The sequence below is a fragment of the Schistocerca piceifrons genome, chromosome 5 (assembly GCF_021461385.2).
Source record: "Schistocerca piceifrons isolate TAMUIC-IGC-003096 chromosome 5, iqSchPice1.1, whole genome shotgun sequence".
Taxonomy (NCBI): Eukaryota; Metazoa; Arthropoda; class Insecta; order Orthoptera; family Acrididae; genus Schistocerca; species Schistocerca piceifrons.
The window spans coordinates 114,862,273-114,885,848 of NC_060142.1; the positions used below are offsets into that span (position 1 = coordinate 114,862,273).

Here is a 23,576-nt window from a genome sequence, read left to right on the forward strand (position 1 = left end):
TGACAATAGACAGACTTATGACTTAGAAAATGGTGTAGAGAAGATCAGCTCAAAAATAAGTAGCAGTGTATTTTTAATGAAGAAAATGTTCCAGACAGTTGATATACGTACACTGTTAAATATGTACAATGGACTATTTCGTCACCATATATCATACTGTTTAATAATATGGGGTAGGGCAGCAAAAGTCTGTATTAACATACTGCTGGGAAAAGAAGGGGAGGAGGGGGGATCAAATGTGTTGGGAAGCTGTCACCAACTCAGTTGCATTTGCACGAATATGTGTGTGTATGTGGTCTATTTCTGACGAAGAACTTGTTGGCTGAAAGCTCACTGTCTGACAGTCTTTTCATTGTGCCTATCTGTGACTCATCATCTCCACTATATAGAGAGTAGCAACAATCCTTTTTGTAATATTTTTACAATTTATAATCTTTATTTTTCCCACAATTTTCATTTCAACACACAACATTTCTCTCTTCACCACCTGCTAATTTGTACTGGCAGAATGTGATCTTCATGTAAATTCCTCCCAGTGGCTTGACTTTTCCTATCTTCTTTATCACCACATTCTAAATCACTGTCTTCTATTGCTTCTTCTTTAATATCCACGTAAATCATCCCATTTTTTTCATCATCACCAACCCCATCAGTACCATCATTATTCTCATTAAAGTCAGAATGATCTGAAATATTACCACTACATGCAAAAATTCTTCACCTCCACCCCTCTCTCTCCCACCACATGTGGCTGCCACATCCATCTGTTACCAGTTAAGACTCAGCAGGGCTACATCGTGCCTCTATTTCATCAGCACTCAAATTTATTAATCCCAAATTTATGATAACTACTACAGGGCTATTACAAATGATTGAAGCGATTTCATAAATTCACTGTAGCTCCATTCATTGACATATGGTCACGACACACTACAGATACGTAGAAAAACTCATAAAGTTTTGTTCGGCTGAAGCCGCACTTCAGGTTTCTGCCGCCAGAGCGCTCGAGAGCGCAGTGAGACAAAATGGCGACAGGAGCCGAGAAAGCGTATGTCGTGCTTGAAATGCACTCACATCAGTCAGTCATAACAGTGCAACGACACTTCAGGACGAAGTTCAACAAAGATCCACCAACTGCTAACTCCATTCGGCGATGGTATGCGCAGTTTAAAGCTTCCGGATGCCTCTGTAAGGGGAAATCAACGGGTCGGCCTGCAGTGAGCGAAGAAACGGTTGAACGCGTGGGGGCAAGTTTCATGCGTAGCCCGCGGAAGTCGACGAATAAAGCAAGCAGGGAGCTAAACGTACCATAGGATGGTGCTCCACCGCACTTCCATCATGATGTTCGGCATTTCTTAAACAGGAGATTGGAAAACCGATGGATCGATTGTGGTGGAGATCACGATCAGCAATTCATGTCATGGCCTCCACGCTCTCCCGACTTAACCCCATGGGATTTCTTTCTGTGGGGTTATGTGAAAGATTCAGTGTTTAAACCTCCTCTACCAAGAAACGTGCCATAACTGCGAGCTCGCATCAACGATGCTTTCGAACTCATTGATGGGGACATGCTGCGCCGAGTGTGGGAGGAACTTGATTATCGGCTTGATGTCTGCTGAATCACTAAAGGGGCACATATCGAACATTTGTGAATGCCTAAAAAAACTTTTTGAGTTTTTGTATGTGTGTGCAAAGCATTGTGAAAATATCTCAAATAATAAAGTTATTGTAGAGCTGTGAAATCGCTTCAATCATTTGTAATAACCCTGTACTTGTCATCACTCCTCCCCTTAAGGTCTAATTTTCTGCATAACTATTAAAATTTGTAAATACCTCAGTATCCATCCCAAATTTTTTATTACATGCCTAATTATTGTTGTCTTTCATACTATCATTCATTGCTTTCCAAAATTCTTTATCAAAATACAGTCTGTTCAACTGATATATCTCCCTTTTACTCTACCCGTAAAATCTCTTTTTTTCTTCTCCCTTTAAATCTTTTTCCAAACTTATTAGCTTGTTTTTGGTTTTCACTCCTTGTCCCAAACTGACAAGCTTCCATCACTTACCTTGAATATTCCCTAACTGTCTAATCTCCTACTGTCTTGTAATCTATTATTTTCCTCTCATGACTTGCATATGCTTTCAATTTCTCTGTTTATGTTCCTATTATTTTTGTTCTTATTAAGATTTCCTATATTTACAGCCCCTTAGTAGTCACTACTATAATTGCCAGCATACCATCCCTCCTAATTTCCCCCATTATGATTCTGGTTCCATACCCCGTACTGATAACCAATATGATTAAAATTTTGTCTATCATTCTTCTCTAAAGCTCAGCCCAGCTTTTGAACATATTTTAAAAATGGTTCAGTCAAGTCATCCTGACCACATACCAAACCCCATGGTACTTTCCCTGGTAATCTTTTCAGTAAGGTCATCAAAAGGTTCACATAAGTGAACTAGTCTCTGTGCTGTTTTTCGCAATATTGTTTCACGCTGCCACTTCCCTTTGTGATTTCTCCCATTTAAAAATCCCCTTTGATCCTTTTTTGTTGTGACTAAAATGAAAATTTACTTAAAAATTCCTTCCCAAATCCACTATATGACAATTCTGAACTTGGATGTTGATTAGCCCATGGTAGTGCTTCACCACCCAAAAAATGTTTACAAATTTAATATTAAGCCTGAAGTGGGCATGCTGTTTTTATAACACAAGTTAGCATAGGGTGTACTTGTACACATCTAAAGAACAGCTGTATTTATGTTACCAAGGTAAACATGTATGAAAAAAATCACAGTGTAAGCTTACTTTAATTAAACAACAATAAAATAAACTTACATTATATGAACTAAATCACTGTTTAATTAAACAATAATAAAATAAACTTTTATTATATCACTTTATTGCCATGTACAAGTGTTACCCCACAGTAATGACTCTCTTGAAGCATTAAACAGTGCAGGTACATTAGATCTCAGCCAACTTCTTATTTGATTGCTAATTATCTCATAGACAAATGCCTCATTATGGGATTGTTGCCACTAGCTTGTAATATCATTGTTTTCTTGCAGGTACTGTAAATTTTTCCTCACCTAGCTCTTTGTTTGTTGTATATTATTAAAGCTCAGTTGGATGTATGAGAGCACAAGTTAGCACAATGTTGGCTGAAGCAGTAATGAAGGAATCGGTATGGGCTAGCAACTGTAAGACAATAATGGATTGGTACAAAACAATGTTATTTGTGGGTGGTGCAGTTTATATGTACGCATGCCCACTTGAGGGTTAAGCATGTCAGTCATTTCAAGAACAAAATTATCGTGGCAGTGTTGTATAAAATCTGCAGGAAGTAGCTAATTTTCACCAGGAAAATTTCTTATGGGAATATTTGCCCCCGTGCCATCACAGTTGTTAACGGGACTTTTTGTAGCTAACTCTTTTTGTAATTCTACAAGGTTGTTGTGCATGTTAACAGAGATGGACAACTAGCAAGTGTAAAACTAGGAGAGCACCAATTAGAGTGTGTGGACAGTTTTCCTTACCTTGGAAGTGTACTCTCCAATGATAATTTTGTCAGAAATCAAATCACCAACAGAGCCCAAAAAGGATCTGAATTCTACCAACAAGTAAGATCACTTTTATGGGATGAGTTGATTCCAAAGCCGGCCAAACTGATGATGTTTAATAGCTATTTCATACCAGTATTGACCTATAGTATTCAAACATGTACCCTCACAAAAAGAGAATCATCAAGGCTGCAAGCACAAGAGATAAATTTCTTAAATCTACCATCCAGAAGACCAAGATGGACAAGTTAAGGAATGAGGAGATGAGAAAAGAAGCTGGAATAAAGATATCCCTATTAGGTCGAACTGACGCATTTAGACTTTGATAGTACGGGCAAATGATGAGAATGGAGCCAACTAGAACAGCCAAAATAAATTTGGAAAGACAGGTAGATAGGAAAAGACCTCAAGGAAGACCTCGAACCCGATGGATGGATTTGATTAAGCAGTTGATTATGCAGTTGTAGGGGAAGGAGTAGAAGAAAAGATTACAGGAGAATATGGGCTTGGGACAAGGAATGAAAGAGGAGAAAGACTAATTGAGTTCTGTAACAAGTTTCAGCTAGTAATAGCGAATACCCTGTTCAAGAATCACAAGAGGAGGAGGTATACTTGGAAAAGGCTGGGAGATACGGAAAGATTTCAATTAGATTACATCATGGTCAGACAGAGATTCCGAAATCAGATACTGGATTGTAAGGCATACCCAGGAGCAGATATAGACTCAGATCACAATATAGTAGTGATGAAGAGTAGGCTGAAGTTCAAGACATTAGTCAGGAAGAATCAATACGCAAAGAAGTGGGATACGGAAGTACTAAGGAATGACGAGATACGTTTGAAGTTCTCTAACGCTATAGATACAGCAATAAGGAATAGCGCAGTAGGCAGTACAGTTGAAGAGGAATGGACATCTCTAAAAAGGGCCATCACAGAAGTTGGGAAGGAAAACATAGGTACAAAGAAGGTAGCTGCTAAGAAACCATGGGTAACAGAAGAAATACTTCAGTTGATTGATGAAAGGAGGAAGTTCAAACATGTTCCGGGAAAATCAGGAATACAGAAATACAAGTCGCTGAGAAATGAAATAAATAGGAAGTGCAGGGAAGCTAAGATGAAATGGCTGCAGGAAAAATGTGAAGACATCAAAAAAGATATGATTGTCGGAAGGACACACTCAGCATACAGGAAAGTCAAAACAACCTTTGGTGACATTAAAAGCAACGGTGGTAACATTAAGAGTGCAACGGGAATTCCACTGTTAAATGCAGAGGAGGGAGCAGATAGGTGGAAAAAATACATTGAAAGCCTCTATGAGGGTGAAGATTTGTCTGATGTGATAGAAGAAGAAACAGGAGTAGATTTAGAAGAGATAGGGGATCCAGTATTAGGATCGGAATTTAAAAGAGCTTTGGAGGACTTACGGTCAAATAAGGCAGAAGGGATAGATAACATTCCATCAGAATTTCTAAAATCATTGGGGGAAGTGGCAACAAAACGACTATTCATGTTGGTGTGTAGAATATATGAGTCTGGTGATATACCATCTGACTTTCGGAAAAGCATCATCCACACAATTCCGAAGACGGCAAGAGCTGACAAGTGCGAGAATTATCGCACAATGAGCTTAACAGCTCATGCATTGAAGCTGCTTACAAGAATAATATACAGAAGAATGGAAAAGAAAATTGAGAACGCGCTAGGTGACGATCAGTTTGGCTTTAGGAAAAGTAAAGGGACGAGAGAGGCAATTCTGACGTTACGGCTAATAATGGAAGCAAGGCTAAAGAAAAATCAAGACACTTTCATAGGATTTGTCGACTTGGAAAAAGGGTTCGACAATATAAAATGGTGCAAGCTGTTCGAGATTCTGAAAAAAGTAGGGGTAAGCTATAGGGAGAGACGGGTCATATACAATATGTACAACAACCAAGAGGGAATAATAAGAGTGGACGATCAAGAACAAAGTGCTCGTATTAAGAAGGGTGTAAGACAAGGCTGTAGCCTTTCGCCCCTACTCTTCAATCTGTACATTGAGGAGGCAATGATGGAAATAAAAGAAAGGTTCAGGAGTGGAACTGAAATTCGAGGTGAAAGGATATCAATGATACAATTCGCTGATGACATTGCTATCCTGAGTGAAAGTGAAGAAGAATTAAATGATCTGCTGAACGGAATGAACAGTCTAATGAGTACACAGTATGGTTTGAGAGTAAATCGGAGAAAGACGAAGGTAATGAGAAGTAGTAGAAATGAGAACAGCGAGAAACTTAACATCAGGATTGATGGTCACGAAGTCAATGAAGTTAAGGAATTCTGCTACCTAGGCAGTAAAATAACCAATGACGGACGGAGCAAGGAGGACATCAAAAGCAGACTAGCTATGGCAAAATAGGCATTTCTGGCCAAGAGAAGTCTACTAATATCAAATACTGGCCTTAATTTGAGGAATAAATTTCTGAGGATGTACGTCTGGAGTACAGCATTGTATGGTAGTGAAACATGGACTGTGGGAAAACTGGAACAGAAGAGAATCAAAGCATTTGAGATGTGGTGCTATAGACGAATGTCGAAAATTAGGTGGACTGATAAGGTAAGGAATGAGGAGGTTCTACGCAGAATCGGAGAGGAAAGGAATATGTGGAAAACACTGATAAGGAGAAGGGACAGGATGATAGGACATCTGCTAAGACATGAGGGAATGACTTCCATGGTACTAGAGGTAGCTGTAGAGGGCAAAAACTGTAGAGGAAGACAGAGATTGGAATACGTCAAGCAAATAATTGAGGACGTAGGTTGCAAGTGCTACTCTGAGATGAAGAGGTTAGCACAGGAAAGGAATTCGTGGCGGGCCGCATCAAACCAGTCAGTAGACTGATGACCAAAAAAAATAACCCCATCGCTAAAATAGTGTATAACATAGTCACGTTATTTGGTAAGGTTGGCATTAGAAACAAAACATGTATGCATTAAATACATACACATGCTCCATTAATGAGTTTTAAAACCTTTTTTGGCTGAATTTTCACAAAACAAGATCAAGTCTGACGTCACAAGAGCATATTAAATGGATCTCAGGCATACATATGAAGTAAACTCATACTGGTTGGGGGGTGCCAGTGTTGTTAGGAAGTCAATGCAAGTGATTCATACAACCCACTACAATATTATCAATCTACCACTGAAAATATCATACATCTTCATTTTTCAATCTCTCCCACCTACTACCATCTCAGGCTATGCTTCCAGTATCAATTGGCCTATGACCCACAGTTACAAAAAAAACATTAAAACTGTTGTTGTTGTGGTCTTCAGTCCTGAGACTGGTTTGATGCAGCTCTCCATGCTACTCTATCCTGTGCCAGCTTCTTCATCTCCCAGTACTTACTGCAACCTACGTCCTTCTGAATCTGCTTAGTGTATCCATCTCTTGGTCTCCCTCTATGATTTTTACCCTCCACACTACCCTCCAATGCTAAATTTGTGACCCCTTGATGCCTCAGAACATGTCCTACCAACCGGTCCCTTCTTCTTGTCAAGTAATGCCACAAACTCCTCCTCTCCCCAATTCTATTCAATACCTCCTCATTAGTTATGTGATCTACCCATCTAATCTTCAGCATTCTTCTGTAGCACCACATTTCGAAAGCTTCTATTCTCTTCTTGTCCAAACTATTTATCGTCCATGTTTCACTTCCATACATGGCTACACTCCATACGAATACTTTCAGAAACGACTTCCTGACACTTAAAGCTATACTCGATGTTAACAAATTTCTCTTCTTCAGAAATGCTTTTCTTGCCATTGCCAGTCTACATTTTATATCCTCTCTACTTCGACCATCATCAGTTATTTTGCTCCCCAAATAGCAAAACTCCTTTACTACTTTAAGTGTCTCATTTCCTAATCTAATTCCCTCAGCATCACCCCACTTAAGTCAACTACATTCCATTATCCTTGTTTTACTTTTGTTGATGTTCATCTTATATCCTCCTTTCAAGACACTGTCCATTCCATTCAACTGCTCTTCCAAGTCCTTTGCTGTCTCTGACAGAATTACAATGTCATCGGCGAACCTCAAAGTTTTTATTTCTTCTCCATGGATTTTAATACCTACTACGAATTTTTCTTTTGTTTCCTTTACTGCTTGCTCAATATACAGATTGAATAACATCGGGGAGAGGCTACAACCCTGTCTCACTCCCTTCCCAACCACTGCTTCCCTTTCATGTCCCTCAACTCTTATAACTGCCATCTGGTTTCTGTACAAATTGTAAATAGCCTTTCACTCGCTGTATTTTACCCCTGCCACCTTTAGAATTTGAAAGAGAGTATTCCAGTCAACATTGCCAAAAGCTTTCTCTGAGTCTACAAATGCTAGAAACGTAGGTTTGCCTTTCCTTAATCTTTCTTCTAAGATAAGTCGTAAGGTCAGTATTGCCTCACGTGTTCCAATATTTCTACAGAATCCAAATTGATCTTCCCCAAGGTTGGCTTCTACTAGTTTTTCCATTCATCTGTAAAGAATTCACGTTAGTATTTTGCAGCTGTGGCTTATTAAACTGGTTGTTCGGTAATTTTCACATCTGTCAACACCTGCTTTCTTTGGGGTTGGAATTATTATATTCTTCTTGAAGTCTGAGGGTATTTCGCCTGTCTCATACGTCTTGCTCACCAGATGGTAGAGTTTTGTCAGGACTGGCTCTCCCAAGGCCGTCAGTAGTTCTAATGGAATGTTGTCTACTCCCGGGCCTTGTTTCGACTCAGGTCTTTCAGTGCTCTGTCAAACTCTTCACGCAGTATTGTATCTCCCATTTCGTCTTCATCTACATTCTCTTCCATTTCCATAATATTGTCCTCAAGTACATCGCCCTTGTATAGACCCTCTATATACTCCTTCCATCTTTCTGCTTTCCCTTCTTTGCTTAGAACTGGGTTTCCATCTGAGCTCTTGATATTCATACAAGTGATTCTCTTTTCTCCAAAGGTCTCTTTAATTTTCCTGTAGGCAGTATCTATCTTACCCCTAGTGAGATAAGCCTCTACATCCTTACCTTTGTGCAGTAGCCATCCCTGCTTAGCCATTTTGCACTTCCTGTCGATCTCATTTTTGAGACGTTTGTATTTCTTTTTGCCTGCTTCATTTACTGCATTTTTATATTTTCTCCTTTCATCAATTAAATTCAATATTTCTTCTGTTACCCAAGGATTTCTTCTATCCCTCATCTTTTTACCTACTTGATCCTCTGCTGCCTTCACTACTTCATCCCTCAGAGCTACCCATTCTTCTTCTACTGTATTTCTTTCCCCCACTTGTGACAATTGTTCCCTTATACTCTCGCTGAAACTCTGTACAACCTCTGGTTTAGTCAGTTTGCCCAGATCCCATCTCCTTAAATTGCCACCTTTTTGCAGTTTCTTCAGTTTTAATCTACAGCTCATAACCAATAGATTATGGTCAGAGTCCACATCTGCCCCTGGAAATGTCTTACAATTTAATACCTGGTTCCTAAATCTCTGTCTTACCATTATATAATCTATCTGATACCTTCTAGTATTTCTAGGATTCTTCCATGTGTACAACCTTCTTTTATTATTCTTGAACCAAGTGTTAGCTATGATTAAGTTATGCTCTGTGCAAAATTCTACCAGACGGCTTCCTCTTTCATTTCTTTCCCCCAATTCATATTCACCTACTATGTTTCCTTCCCTCCCTTTTCCTACTCTCGGATTCCAGTCACCCATGACTATTAAATTTTCGTCTCCCTTCACTACCTGAATAATTTCTTTTATCTCATCATAAATTTCATCAAATTCTTCATCATCTGCAGAGCTTGTTGGCATACAAACTTATACTATTGTAGTAGGTGTGGTCTTCATGTCTATCTTGGCCACAATAATGCGTTCACTATGCTCTTTGTAGTGGCTTACCCACACTCCTATTTTTTTATTCATTATTAAACCTACTCCTGCATTATCCCTATTTGATTTTGTATTTATAACCCTGTATTCACCTGACCAAAAGTCTTGTTCCTCCTGCCACCGAACTTCACTAATTCCCACTATATCTAACTTTAACCTATCCATTTCCCTTTTTAAGTTTTCTAACCTACCTGCCCGATTAAGGGATCTGACATTCCATTCTCCGATCTGCAGAATGCCAGTTTTCTTTCTCCTGATAACAACGTCCTCTTGAGTAGTCCCCACCTGGAGATCCGAATGGGGGACTATTTTACCTCCAGAATATTCTACCCAAGAGGACGCCATCATCATTTAACCATACAGTAAAGCTGCATGCCCTCGGGAAAAATTACGGCTGTAGTTTCCCCTTGCTTTCATCCGTTCGCAGTACCAGCACAGCAAGGCCGTTTTGGTTAGGGTTACAAGGCGAGATCAGTCAATCATCCAGACTGTTGCCCCTGCAACTACTGAAAAGGCTGCTACCCCTCTTCAGGAACCACACATTTGTCTGGCCTCTCAACAGATACCCCTCCGTTGTGGTTGCACCTACGGTACGGCCATCTGTATCGCTGAGGCACGCAAGCCTCCCCACCATCGGCAAGGTCCTTGGTTCATGGGGGGGACATTAAAACTATCTAACAAAATAAAAAAAATAAAAAATAAACAGTAAAACTATCTAACAAAATTTAAAAAAATAAACAGTCACTGCTAGAACTGTATACTCTTGTCTTTTCATGGTTACTGACTTCAATATAATCGCCTGATATATGTGGAAACGTATCAACTTCTTCCACATCCTACAATGGGAAATAATGACCAGTGGTCATTCCTTCAATCATAGAATTGCCGACTTTGTTTGGAAGGCAGTGCAGCAGCTGCCAGACCATTTGACACCCTGTGATACAAGGAGAGTTCCACTCACCATAGATATAGACAGCCAGTTTCTCAACTTGGTTTTCATTCTGAATATCTTGCTGAAGACAAAAATTTAAAAGAAAAGTAATTCAAAAAAGTTATATTGGAAATTTGAAATTGGAATGTCTCTCTATCACTTTTCCTCATTCATTAACTAATCTCACTAGCTGCCAATAAGGATGGTAGCAGTAACAACCAAACAGCTTAAAGTCTTGTGGCAGTAATGATTTTTGTCTTACCTGAATACTCACTTGCATTCTGCTGTGGAATGCAGAAGTGGTAATAGTTCCATGGTGACAGCTTATAATCTTGTAGCAGTAATGATTTTTGTCTTACCTGAGTACTCACTCGCATTCTGCTGTGGCACGCAGAAGTGGTAATATGCCATGGCAAAGTTTGCTGAAGCACCATACAATGCACACTGTCATCAAACGAGATTTGTCCAACATGAAAACATATATGCGTTGTCCTTTGATTAAGCCTGTATTTATATACATTTAAAGCTTGGCGTAACATTTTTCCCTTCATACATGAATTTAAAATAAAATTATTTTAAAAGTTCATATGCAGCATATTATAATGAAAAGCTCAATGTACTTTGTGCCAAAATTTATCAGGTTCAGAGTGTGAGGAAATATCTGCTTGAAGCACATCCAAGGGAAAAGAATACCATTTATCATCTGCTTTTGCAGTTCAGGTGATTTGACTCATCACACAAGATCTGGTTGTGTTGTTAAAGCAGGTGTCCTTCTTTCTCTGTACAAGACCAAGGCTCTTATTGGAGGTAATACAGATAAATGTTTCAGGAGAGGTTCATTAAATTTGATCTACAGTTGAATTCCTTTAGTCCCTAAATTCCCTTATGAGGTGAAGCCTGGCAAAAAACTTCATTGCTTCCAGAAGTTCTACACCTCAATACAAGTTGTTAATGTCTAAAAACTGTCTCTTTTCTGCATCTCTACAATGATTGTATCCAGAGATTCTTTTTGAACATATCCTGTTTCATGTAGGATAGCAAAATGTATTTAAAATGTTTTTACATTTGTTTCTTTAAGTTAAGCACTAAAACATTTGAAGAATGGAAGTAAGCATTAATTATATTAAATTTGTCCAAAATCCACCTTAGAAACTGGAAATACAGTTTAATAAATGGATCACACAGTAATTTTAGGATCTCTTTGGACTTATTAACCTTTTCTGTAATCTACTGATCAGCAAAAAGGAAAATTAATGCATCCCACTGCCCCAACATTTGAAAGCCAACTTGTCTGCACTTTAAGCTGCATACATTTTTGGAACTGAGCTAGCTGACATCGCCATTTTCAACTTATTTTTAGTAATTATGTACATCTCTTGCAAGTTCTTCACAATGACTAGGAAGTGCCTTGCAACCATCATTAGCACACAATGGAAGTGAATGACAAGCGGATTTTGTTAATATGATTACAGGAACAAGCATTTTTAGCCAACTGGATACAGAATTGTGCTCTCCAATCATATCATTTGCCCTATCGGAGCCAAGATCAATGACATTTTCTAATGGAATATTATGTTGTTCAAATACTTGAGTGAGTTTCTCATACAAGTTAACCCCAGTTGCCCCAATTACAGACACTGTCATTATTAAAGTCAAACTGTAGAGTTTGCTAAATATTTCATTCCATCATAATACACACACAACAATGCAAGCAGAACTGACTGAAGCAATTTTGTTACTTTCATCTGCCAAAATGGAGAATTTTATGTTTGAAGCATGAAAATATGATCCGTTTTATGAGAACATGCAATAGCATTTCTTATCATAGCTGTGCTTTTGTTCCATTTCATAACAACATTTTGTGCTGTCTTAGAAACAGGGAACACACTTTTAAAATAGCTTTCGAATGACTAGTTGTATTAAAATGAATGTCTTGAGCTGCTAGGAACGTGGCAATTTTAAGCTCTGCTTCCACAGTTTGTTTGTCGAGCATTTTTGTACCTTTAGACAAAGACTTTAAAAAGTTGTGTATGATTTTTCAGTGATACCACTCATTTTATTAATATACTTGTTTGATTGCACGTGTTTCTTTAGCACAGTTAGGGCAGCTACTGTAGAATTATTACAGTGTTTGCATTTTGCCCTATAGCAATTATTAGGACTCTTTGCTATCAATGAACAAAATACTGAATCATTCTCCCATACATTTCAATATTTTGAAACCTCTGCTGCACTTTTTTGCAGCTGACTTCTTTTCATCTGCTTTATCTTAGGCATATAAACACTGCACATCTCTTCATCACTACTTTACATTACACCTGCTTAATATCTTACACAAATTATCACTAACTGTTAAAGTTACTTATTGTTTAATAACGCTTCAATGTACTGAACTAGAGAATGAAGAGCTGAAAATAATTGTTACACAGCTCACAGCACAGCTGCCAGTATAACCACTTGTAATGAGGAACCAGACTCTGCAGGAAGCACCTAGCCAAAATTCATTGTTAGTGAAGTATTTAAGTATTAAGCCAAACTGTAATGAAACTCAGCACTAAAATGGATCTTACTGCACAACAAGGTTTCTGCAAGGTGCATATATTGGAAGACGTTTGTACATGCTACCATAGAATCTTAACATGAGTGTAGTTCATTGTTTTGCATGTGCTTTGTAATCACTTGATAATAAGCTAATAATGTATGGAAAATTGATTTGTTTTGCAATGATTTCGCTCCCAAAAAGTAAAAACCTCAAAATTATCATATTTTCGCATATAATCCTTCACTTAGTATCATGCATCATATAGACTTGAAATTATGGTATGCGTTTGATCTTTGTCACACGCCTAACAACCCTGGGGGCATGCAGTCACTCAGTGTCCTAGGCCATGGAGATGAACCCTACCCCCCCCCCCCCTCTCTCTCCCCCTCTGTGTGTGTATGTGTGTGTGTGTGTGTGTGTGTGTGTGTGTGTGTGTGTGTGTGTTTATGAGAGAGAAAGAGAGAGAGAGAGAGAGAGAGAGATCCTTATGTTGAAGATGATTGCCATAAATATTTGTATATTGTTTTATTACAAGATACTTGCATTCTCACGACATGTGGGTTGCTCTCATACTAGAGTCTGAATGGCCTGGCCTGTCCTTCCTTTTCAATCTTCACCAACCTACCCCTTTCTTCTCTGCAAGGAGAGATCTAACAGCTCCTGAAGCTAAGATAGTACTGGACATTCCATAATGTGAAATGAAGTGAAATGATCATATGGCATTAATGGCTGGGAGTCCCCACCTGGGGAAGTTTGGCCACTGAGTTGCAATTCTTTTTAGTTGGTACTACATTGTGTGACTTGCATGTCAATGATGATGAGACAACGCAACCCACAGACCCTCAACCCGGATGAGAATCGAACCTGAGACCACTGTATGGCAGTCAGATGCACAACCCACTCAGCTAATAACAACAAACACAGAAAAACTAAGGACAGCCATCTTCAACATGTAAATCCTGGGTGCCACATGGGCATACATAAGGAGCAATTAAAGCTAGGGTAATGTATGTACTTTCATATATGTTTATCAACAATACAAAAAATCTTGTCTTCTGAAGGCGATTGAGTGTTACCAATGTCTAAAATATAAATCCTATAAATATAACTTAGTCTTTCTTAATTCTATCTTCTAATATAATTCATAGGATTAGAATTGCCTTATGTGTTTCTAGATATCTCCAGAAAACGAAACTGATTTTCCCCGAGGCTGCCTTTTCAGTTCTTCTGTAAATAATTTGTGTTAGTATTTTGCAACCATGACTTATTGAACAATTGGTTTCATACTATTCACACCTGCCTGTTTTGGAATTGGGATTAGTATGCTCTTATTGAAGTATGTGGGTATTGTGCACATATCATACATTTTGTACAAGAAATGGAATTGTTTTTTCCCAGCTAGCTTTCCCAAGGAGCTTTTGAGGGAATTCTGTCTACTTCAGTTTCCTTATTTTGACTTGTGCCTTACAGTGCTCTGTCAAATGCTCCTTGCAATACCACATCTCCCATCTCATCTTCATCTGCTTTCTCTTCCCTTTCCAAAATACTATTTTTGTGTCTCATTCCTTGTATCCCCATCTACATATTTCTTCAACCTTTCATTGTTCTCTTCTTTGTTTAATACTGGCTTGGCATCTGAGTTTTTGATACTCATATAGCTGCATTCAAATACCCATGCATGCTTCTGCAACTTTATGTTGATCCTCAAACCATTACTGCTTTGTCATTTAACACTTCCATCAATCTCATTTTTTATGTGTTTGTATGGCTTTTTGTTCAATTCATTTTAGGCAATTGTATATTCATTTCCTTCTATTAATTAAATTCAACATTGTTTGTGCTATCCAAAGATTTCTACTGGGTGCTCTATTTTTGTCTATTTGATCCTCTGATGCGTACACAATTTCATCTCTCAGAGTTACCAAATTAATTTGTAACATAATTTTTCGCACATATCAGCTAGTCACTTGCAGATGGTCCCTTGCTCTGGTTCCTTCAGCTTGTCAGATTCCATCTCCTTAATGTCCTTATTTTCTGCTATTTCTTCAGTTTCATAATGCAGTTCATAACCAATAAATTTTGGATGGAGTCCATTGATGCTCCTAGAAATGTTATGCCATTTAATTTTTTATTGTTTTCTAAAGCTATATCTTGTTATTATATAATCTATCTGAAACATTCCAATGTCTCCAAGTCTCTTTCACTTACACAACTTCTCATCATAGTTCTTAAACCAAGTGTTTGCAATGATTGAACTGTACTCTGTAAAAAATTCTACCTGGCAGCTTCTTCTTTCATTCCTTTCCGTAGCCAGTATTCACGTATACAACTATTATTTTTCCTTCCATTCCTTTTTCTACTACTGAATTCCAGTCACCCATCACAATCAAGTTTTTATCTCCCTTAATTAATGGAATAATTTCTTTTATCTCATCAGACATTCTTTCAATTTCTTCATCTGTGGAGCTAGTATGCACATACACTTGTACAACTGTGATGGTTCTTGGCTTTTTGTATCTTCACTACAACAGTGTGTTCACTATGCTGTTCATTGTTACAGCTGCATTCATATTTTCTTATTTATTATTGGATCTACTCCTGCATTGATGTCATTTGATTTTGTATAGATAATCCTTTTCTTATCCGATCATAAATACTGTTCATCCTGCCGCAGCTCTTCACTGATTTTCATTATATGTAACGTCAACCTATCCATTACTCATTTCAAGTCCTCTTCATTACCAACATGATTTACGGATCTAACAATACATGCTACATGCCCGAGGGTGCTAGATTGTTTTTTTTTCTGTTCACAACATCCTCCTGAGTAGCCCCACCAAAAGGTCTAAACAGGGGACTATTCTACCTCCAAAATATTATAGACAAAAAGATGCTATCATCATTACACTGTACAGTAGAACTACATGTCCCTAGGATATATAATGGCTATAGTTCTCATTTTATTCAGCCACTTGCAAAATCATCATAGAAGACTGTGTTGGCTATTATTCCAGGGCAAATCATTCTGACTGTTGTCACTAGAACTACTGAAATGATTGCAGCTCTTCATCAGGAACCATATGCTAGTGTGGCTTTTTAACAGATATGTATCTAATGTGATCGCACCTATGGTATGCTTATCTGTATCACAGACACACACAAGATACCTCACTGCATGATTACATAAAATATACATTTATATTGTGTCTTTTGGCAAAGTAATAGTTTGTCAAGTTGATATCTATTTTTTATGTTATAAGCATGCTGTATAAATTTGTGATAAAATTATGTAAGATTTTGACATGTTCTGTAAGAAGAAATTCTACATTACATTCGTAAAATATATTCCGTGTGCATCAGATTTCAGGTATTGGGAGGACCCATCAGATCAGTATAAAGAAGTGGAAGGAAATTTACTGCCACTGTGGAAATTTGTTTATGAAAATACAAAGAAAAATCATGTAACAGGTGTCTGTTGGAACCCACAGTACTATGATTTCTTTGCGGTGTCCTTTGGTTATTGTGAGTTATCAGTGATACTATTGTATAAATTCTGTTATGATATTCTGCTTGGAAGTTGAAAAGCATAAGATAAAAATCTATGGTATGTAGCTGATAACATAGTGTAATAGCGTGATAGTATTTACAAACATGTCTCATTTTCCAAATAGCATTTGTTATGCTACCACCAAAATACATATTCATGTACCTGTGCCTTCAGCAGTGGACAAACACTTAGATTTTTTCCTAGAAACTGAAAAATAACGACGTGAGGCATGAATAAAATGAACACTAAACTAAGTCAGTTTCAGGTCATGCATGTAGTCAGAGCATAATTTTACCCAGGTATGGCTTACTGTTAAAAATGTTGTTTTGTGATGAGTAAATTTAATACCACCCAGATTACATTTAATCTGTAAGCTTTTTTCTCAGCATTCTGCTCTCTAGTTTTGTTTTACTAGAAACTAGAAGGCTGTAGTTGACTATGTATTACCATTGACCACTGGCGATGTTAGCAATAAAACAATACTATATGAAAAAACATAGATTGCTACTCACCATGCAGAGGAGGTGTTGAGTAGCAGGCAGCCACAATGAAAAATGACTGCTAACTGTCAGACTAAGGTGTTGATGGCCTGGAGGAATGTGGATAGGCTGTCCTCACACTCAGTCCAGATCATAAAGAAGTCATTCATGAAAGTGAACCAGGTGAGAAATGTGGTGTCACCGCCAGACACCACACTTGCTAGGTGGTAGCTTTAAATCGGCTGCGGTCCATTAGTACATGTCGGACCCGCGTGTCGCCACTGTCAGGGATCGCAGACCGAGCGCCACCACAAGGCAGGTCTCGAGAGACTGACTAGCACTCGCCCCAGTTGTACAGATTACTTTGCTAGCGACTACATGGACGAAGCATTGCTCATTAGCCGAGCCAATAGTTAGAATAACCTTCAGCTAAGTCAATGGCTACGACCTAGCAAGGCGCCACTAGTAGTTTATTGCCTGAATCTAAAGAGTCTCACTTGTATCGCCACAATCTCCAGATGTACCAAAAGGATGGATTAAAGTTAAGTATTCCAGAAGCTACGTACTTTTCTTTATAGCATTCATTACGTATCCTGTTTCAGACCTCACGCCATCCTGCTTTAGCTTAGCGCGTGCCTTTCGGCTTCCTCTCATTGTGTCTAGGCTGTCTTGTCTAGACACAACAAGAAGTATGGTATTTTGGGTAGCTAGGTAGGATTACTGTAGATGGCTCATGAATAGGTTGGAGTAGGATGATGCTGTGGAGATGCTCATTGCTTTAACACAGATTTGTTTGTAGGTGATGCCTTCAAAAGAGGAGTGGCATACATTTGTTTTACATTTACTCTCAGCACTAATGGAAACAATTGTAATTTTATTGACACACAATATCAAATACATAATATATAGACACACACACACACACACACACACACACACAAACACACACAAAACAGTCAACTAACACACAGAAGGCCGTTATCATCTCCAGATTCTTCAGGTATGATAGAATACAGTTAATAACAGAAAAGTTGAACAGGCATCTATTGATTTTACATACAACTTTATACCATAGCATGTGGGCAACTAACCAGACATATAATGTTTCTTTGAATGCTTGTTCAGTAAGATCTTGTACAGCTTGTGAGTGTTTATTAAATGATTAATGTCTATGACCTCGGAGCTGTTAACTGATTTTGAAGATCTGTGCTATGATCTATAAATGTGTCTTTTGCTTTTGCTTCTTCCATTGCAGCGGTGTGTGTTGCTGTTGTGGTCTTCGGTCCAGAGACTGGTTTGATGCAGCTCTCCGTGCTACTCTATCCTGTGCAAGTCTCTTCATCTCCGAATAAATACTGCAACCTACATCCTTCTGAATCTGCTTATTCATCTCTTGGTCTCCCTCTATGATTTTTACCCTCCATGCTGCCCCCTAGTACTAAACTGGTGATCCTGTGATGCCTCAGAATGTGTGATACCAATCAATACCTCCTGGCTCCTCATTAGTTACATGATCTACCAGTCTAGTCTTCAGCATTCTTCTGTAACACCACATTTCGAAAGCTTCTTTTCTCTTCTTGTCTAAACTAGTTATCATCCATGTTTCACTTCCGTACTTGGCTACACTCCATGCAAATACTTTCAGAAAAGACTTCCTGATGTTTAAATCTGTACTTGATGTTAATAAATTTATCTTCTTCGGAAATGCTTTCCTTGCCATCATCAGTCTACATTTCATATCCTCCTACACGTAGACGTAGATGTACTTCAACAATCATCAGCTATTTTGCTTCCCAGATAGCAAAAGTCATTTTCTACTTTAAGTGTCTCATTTCCTAATCTAATTACCACAGCATCATCTGATTTAATATGTCTGTATTCCATTATCCTCATTTTTCTTTTGTTGATGGTCATCTTACATTCTCCTTTCAAGACACTGTCCATTTCATTCAGCTGCTCTTCCAGGTCCTTTGCTGTCTCTGACAGAATTACAATGTCATACCCATTTCACTACTGACATCATTTTCTAAAATTTTTGGAGAAGATTATATATTCTAGAATAGTATCCCACCTAAGCAGCAGTAATGTCATCAGTAAATGGGAGTTTTGATTTCATAAGAGTTACTCAACTGACAATGTCATTTACACATTTACTCACCAATTTTTAAAAGCATTAAATAACACAATAAAAAAGTTGGTATTTTTGGTGACCAAGAGTTACTGTGTGAATCGCAGTATTTTCCTGTATAAACTGAAGTTTTACAGAATTGAGATACAGGCAAGCAGTGGAGATGCCATATCTAACCAAAAGATGCAGAAAGCTGTACCTGACAATTTAGTGAATGTAAGCAGCAGGGGAGATATATTTGAATTGGGGGGGGGGGGGGGTATTGTTTCACTCATATGTGCATGCTGTTCTATCTAATATATAACAAACAGATTCTTTTGCAAATGACATGAGGACTGTAATCAATCCAAACATACATACATATTTAAAAACAAAGATGATGTGACTTACCAAATGAAAGTGCTGGCAGGTCGACAGACACACAAACGAACACAAACATACACACAAAATTCAAGCTTTCGCAACAAACTGTTGCCTCATCAGGAAAGAGGGAAGGAGAGGGAAAGACGAAAGGATGTGGGTTTTAAGGGAGAGGGTAAGGAGTCATTCCAATCCCGGGAGCGGAAAGACTTACCTTAGGGGGAAAAAAGGACGGGTATACACTCGCACACACACACATATCCATCCACACATATACAGACACAAGCAGACATTCTTTAAATATGTCTGCTTGTGTCTGTATATATGTGGATGGATATGTGTGTGTGTGCGAGTGTATACCCGTCCTTTTTTCCCCCTAAGGTAAGTCTTTCCGCTCCCGGGATTGGAATGACTCCTTACCCTCTCCCTTAAAACCCACATCCTTTCGTCTTTCCCTCTCCTTCCCTCTTTCCTGATGAGGCAACAGTTTGTTGCGAAAGCTTGAATTTTGTGTGTATGTTTGTGTTCGTTTGTGTGTCTGTCGACCTGCCAGCACTTTCATTTGGTAAGTCACATCATCTTTGTTTTTAGATATATTTTTCCTACGTGGAATGTTTCCCTCTATTATAACCAAACATACATACAGCAACAGAAGAAATGTTAAGTAAAGTTTGTGAAAGATTTATTGAGTGGTTTTCTGTAGATGGTCTCACTTTAAATTTAAAAAAAGATACATCTTCAATTCTGCTTATCTAAAGGTACTAAACCAATCATATGTGTAACACATAATGAGGAAATAATAACTAGGATGGGAACTTCAGAATTTTTAGATATCCATAGTAATGAGATTTTGAACTTCCAAAACAGCCCAGTTCAGCCAGTTTTGAACTTTCAATCTTATTATCACTCCTAAAATGATTTAGTTCAGCTACATTTGTGCTTCAGATCCATGCAGATGGGGAGGAGCAAATCAGTAAGTTGACATATTTATTCCCTCATGAAGTTTGTTGCAAATAATGCACTACAATTCAAAAAGAAAAATGATGTACATTATTACAATGTCAGATGAAAAAGTTTGGCGCTCCACATTATGGTTGTCTTTAGTACAAAATGAGGTGTACAATGCTGCTGCCAAAATCTACCCAGCAACAGGCAGTAAAATTAAATTGGAAAACAAATTGAAAAAGTTTCTCCTTGACAGTGTCTTCTATTCTGTAGAAGAATTTATATTTTTGTAATGTGTAAAAAGTGATGGGAAGGAATCACTTAAGGGTATAATTGCAGATATTGTGATCTTTGGTACCCTAATATGTACCCACTTCAGTTTGTTAGTTGTTTTTTTCTGCCTCTATCCACAAACATGTCACATAACTCACTACTTAATGTTTTTTGCATGGCTGTAAATGTACCATGAGATGGACTATCCCTGTCAGTGTAGGCTAACTGTTTCACATCTGTGGGTCCCCACTTCAACACTTAACTTACTGCTAGTGAAATATAACATTAATGGCTTACTGTTGCCACAGGTACTTGGAAGTACCTACCAATCTAAAAACATACTATTCCTAATTAGCTATAATAATTAGTCTACAAATGAAGTCAGTGTGGTGTAATGTTGTTCAGTGTACTCAGTCACCAGTAAAAGTCTCTGCATTTATACCCTGTACTTCAGAAGGGCCTTGAAGGCCCAACATTACTGATTGGCTACCGTGTCATCTTCAACCCGTAGGCATCACCAGATGCACATATGGAGAGGCGTGTGGTCAGCATACCACTCTCTCGCCCAATGTCAGCTTTCATGATCAGAGCTGTCATTTCTCAAGCAAGTAGTTTCTCAATTGGCCTCACAAGAACTGAGTACACCCTACGTGCCAACAGCATTCAGTAGACCTGGACGGTCACCTATCCAAGTGCTACGCAAGCCTGATGGTGCTTAACTTGTGATCTGATGGAAATCTAGAAGGGGAGGAGGAAATGAAATAAACCTTCATATGGTATGGTATGTGATGTTATTTCAGAGATTACAAAATCCACTGAATTTACAACGAACTTCTCAGTATGGACTGCATCCAATCTAACATGGATGCATGCACTGATTTGGTTGGAAAAGGTGTCATTAAGCAGTTATATACTCTCCTGGGGCAAGCTGGCCAACAACTGTTGTGATTGTCCTTGATATCATAGATATGGGTGCTAGGATTAAGTTGATATCCAAATAGGTCACACACATTTCCTATTGGGGACCGATTTGGAGATCTTACTGGCTATATGGGTACATCAACATCAAACAGACAATTCATAGATAGGAGTGGAATGATTGAATGAGAACTGTCCTGTTGAAAATTGGCAACACAGTAATGTTGCATAGGAGGGAATGCACAAGGACACAGAATGTCTTTGACGTACTGTTGTGCCGTCACAATTCCGTCGATGATTACCAGCTGTGAGCTGATGTCATACCTGATGGTTTCCCACACCACGATGCCAGGAGTAACACTGCTGTCCCTCACCAAAACAATTGAAGAGTGAAACCTTTCCACAGGTTGGTGCTGTATTTGACAGCAGTGATCATCAAGGGAAGTGCAGAATCGCAATTCGTTGCTGAACATGGTGTGATACCATTCATCAGCAGTCCACGCTTCCCAGTAATGGCAGCGCTGCAGACAGTGTCATTTATGTTGTGGTATAAACAGCAGCCTACGCATGGGATGGTAATTCCCTACTCCAGCTGCTGCTAGTCTCCACGCAAAGGTGGGATATGACACAGAATGGTACAGTGAGTCCACTGAACTGGGATCACAGACACAGATGTGAAGGGGTTATGATAAGCTTGGTGTACATACAGTGATCCTCCCTTGTGATGGTGAGATGTGGTTGACTGGAAATGTCATGACGAGGACACGATTCCACTGCATCTTTGTGTTCTTCACAGTGATCGGTCAATGTCTGACACTGTTCACGTCTATTATACACACTACCAGGCCTGGTGACAACAACAAACAGAAATAGCACCAATACATTCTGGTGGGCTATCTACCAGTCACATAGAATTGTAGCTCTTAAGTCATTTACACATCCGCTGATGTGTACCATGTTACACTGATGTCTGACTGTATCTTTTAGATGCTTTCCCTGTTTTTTCAGTCAGTGTGTGACATACATTTATATATAAAAACCTTATAACTGGTAATAATGTAGTAATATGTACATATGAATGCATAATGTGAATGTAAAATGACTGATTCCATGTATTTATGATTAACTGTGAAAATAATCCATGGAATATGCAACTAATTAACTATATACTTTCAAACAATGGAAACTCCAGATTGGACTATCAATATTAGGAAAATGACAGGTTGCTACTCACCATAAAGATCACCCATCCAGTTGAAGACAGGCACAACAAAAAGCCAGTTACACATTAATAGCTTTTGGTCAAAGTCTTCTTCAGTAAAGGAAACACACACACACACACACACACACACACACACACACACACACACACACACAAGCGAGAGCATGTGATACACACATGACTGCTTCCACAAGCAGCTCCGATCTGAACCATATATTTTAATATTTATTATCTTACAGTGTCATGCAACTGTCTCAAAGATAATTGCAATTGAGTTGCTGACATATTTGCGCTAAAGTTAGCTGTGTTGTTGAATCAAGGGTTCTGGAGGAACTCATTCAGACCACAAAAGCAGTGCCTAAGTAAATCTCTTTTCAAGGCTTCTTTGATTCTTATGAGGTCGTTTACTATCTTAATCAAGGAATGGAAAATCCAGGATGGAATGTAACAATATTAGAGAAGGAAAGTTGCTACTCACCATATAGCGGAGATGCTGAGTCGCAGATAGACACAACAAAAAGATTCTCACAATTATAGCTTTCAGCCATTAAGGCCTTTGTCAACAATACACACACACACACACACACACACACACACACACACACACACACACACATGCAAACGCAACTCGCACACACAGTATTTCTAAATAATACTGAGATTGGGTGCTTTTTGGTCTTCAGGAATTGCATTTTTATATTCATTGAGGCTAATCTAGCATTTTCAATGTTCAGACCAATA

At 38.5% G+C, this 23,576-nt stretch overlaps 1 protein-coding gene across 1 annotated transcript in view; it reads left to right on the forward strand.

Annotated features, from left to right (window-relative positions):
• LOC124798777 (dynein intermediate chain 2, ciliary-like) overlaps positions 1 to 23,576 on the forward strand; it is a 247,215-nt gene that overhangs the window by 55,490 nt on the left and 168,149 nt on the right. The window contains exon 4 of the mRNA XM_047262307.1: positions 16,324 to 16,485. Coding sequence (XP_047118263.1) covers positions 16,324 to 16,485 — 162 coding nt within the window. The remainder of the gene's footprint in view (positions 1 to 16,323; positions 16,486 to 23,576) is intronic.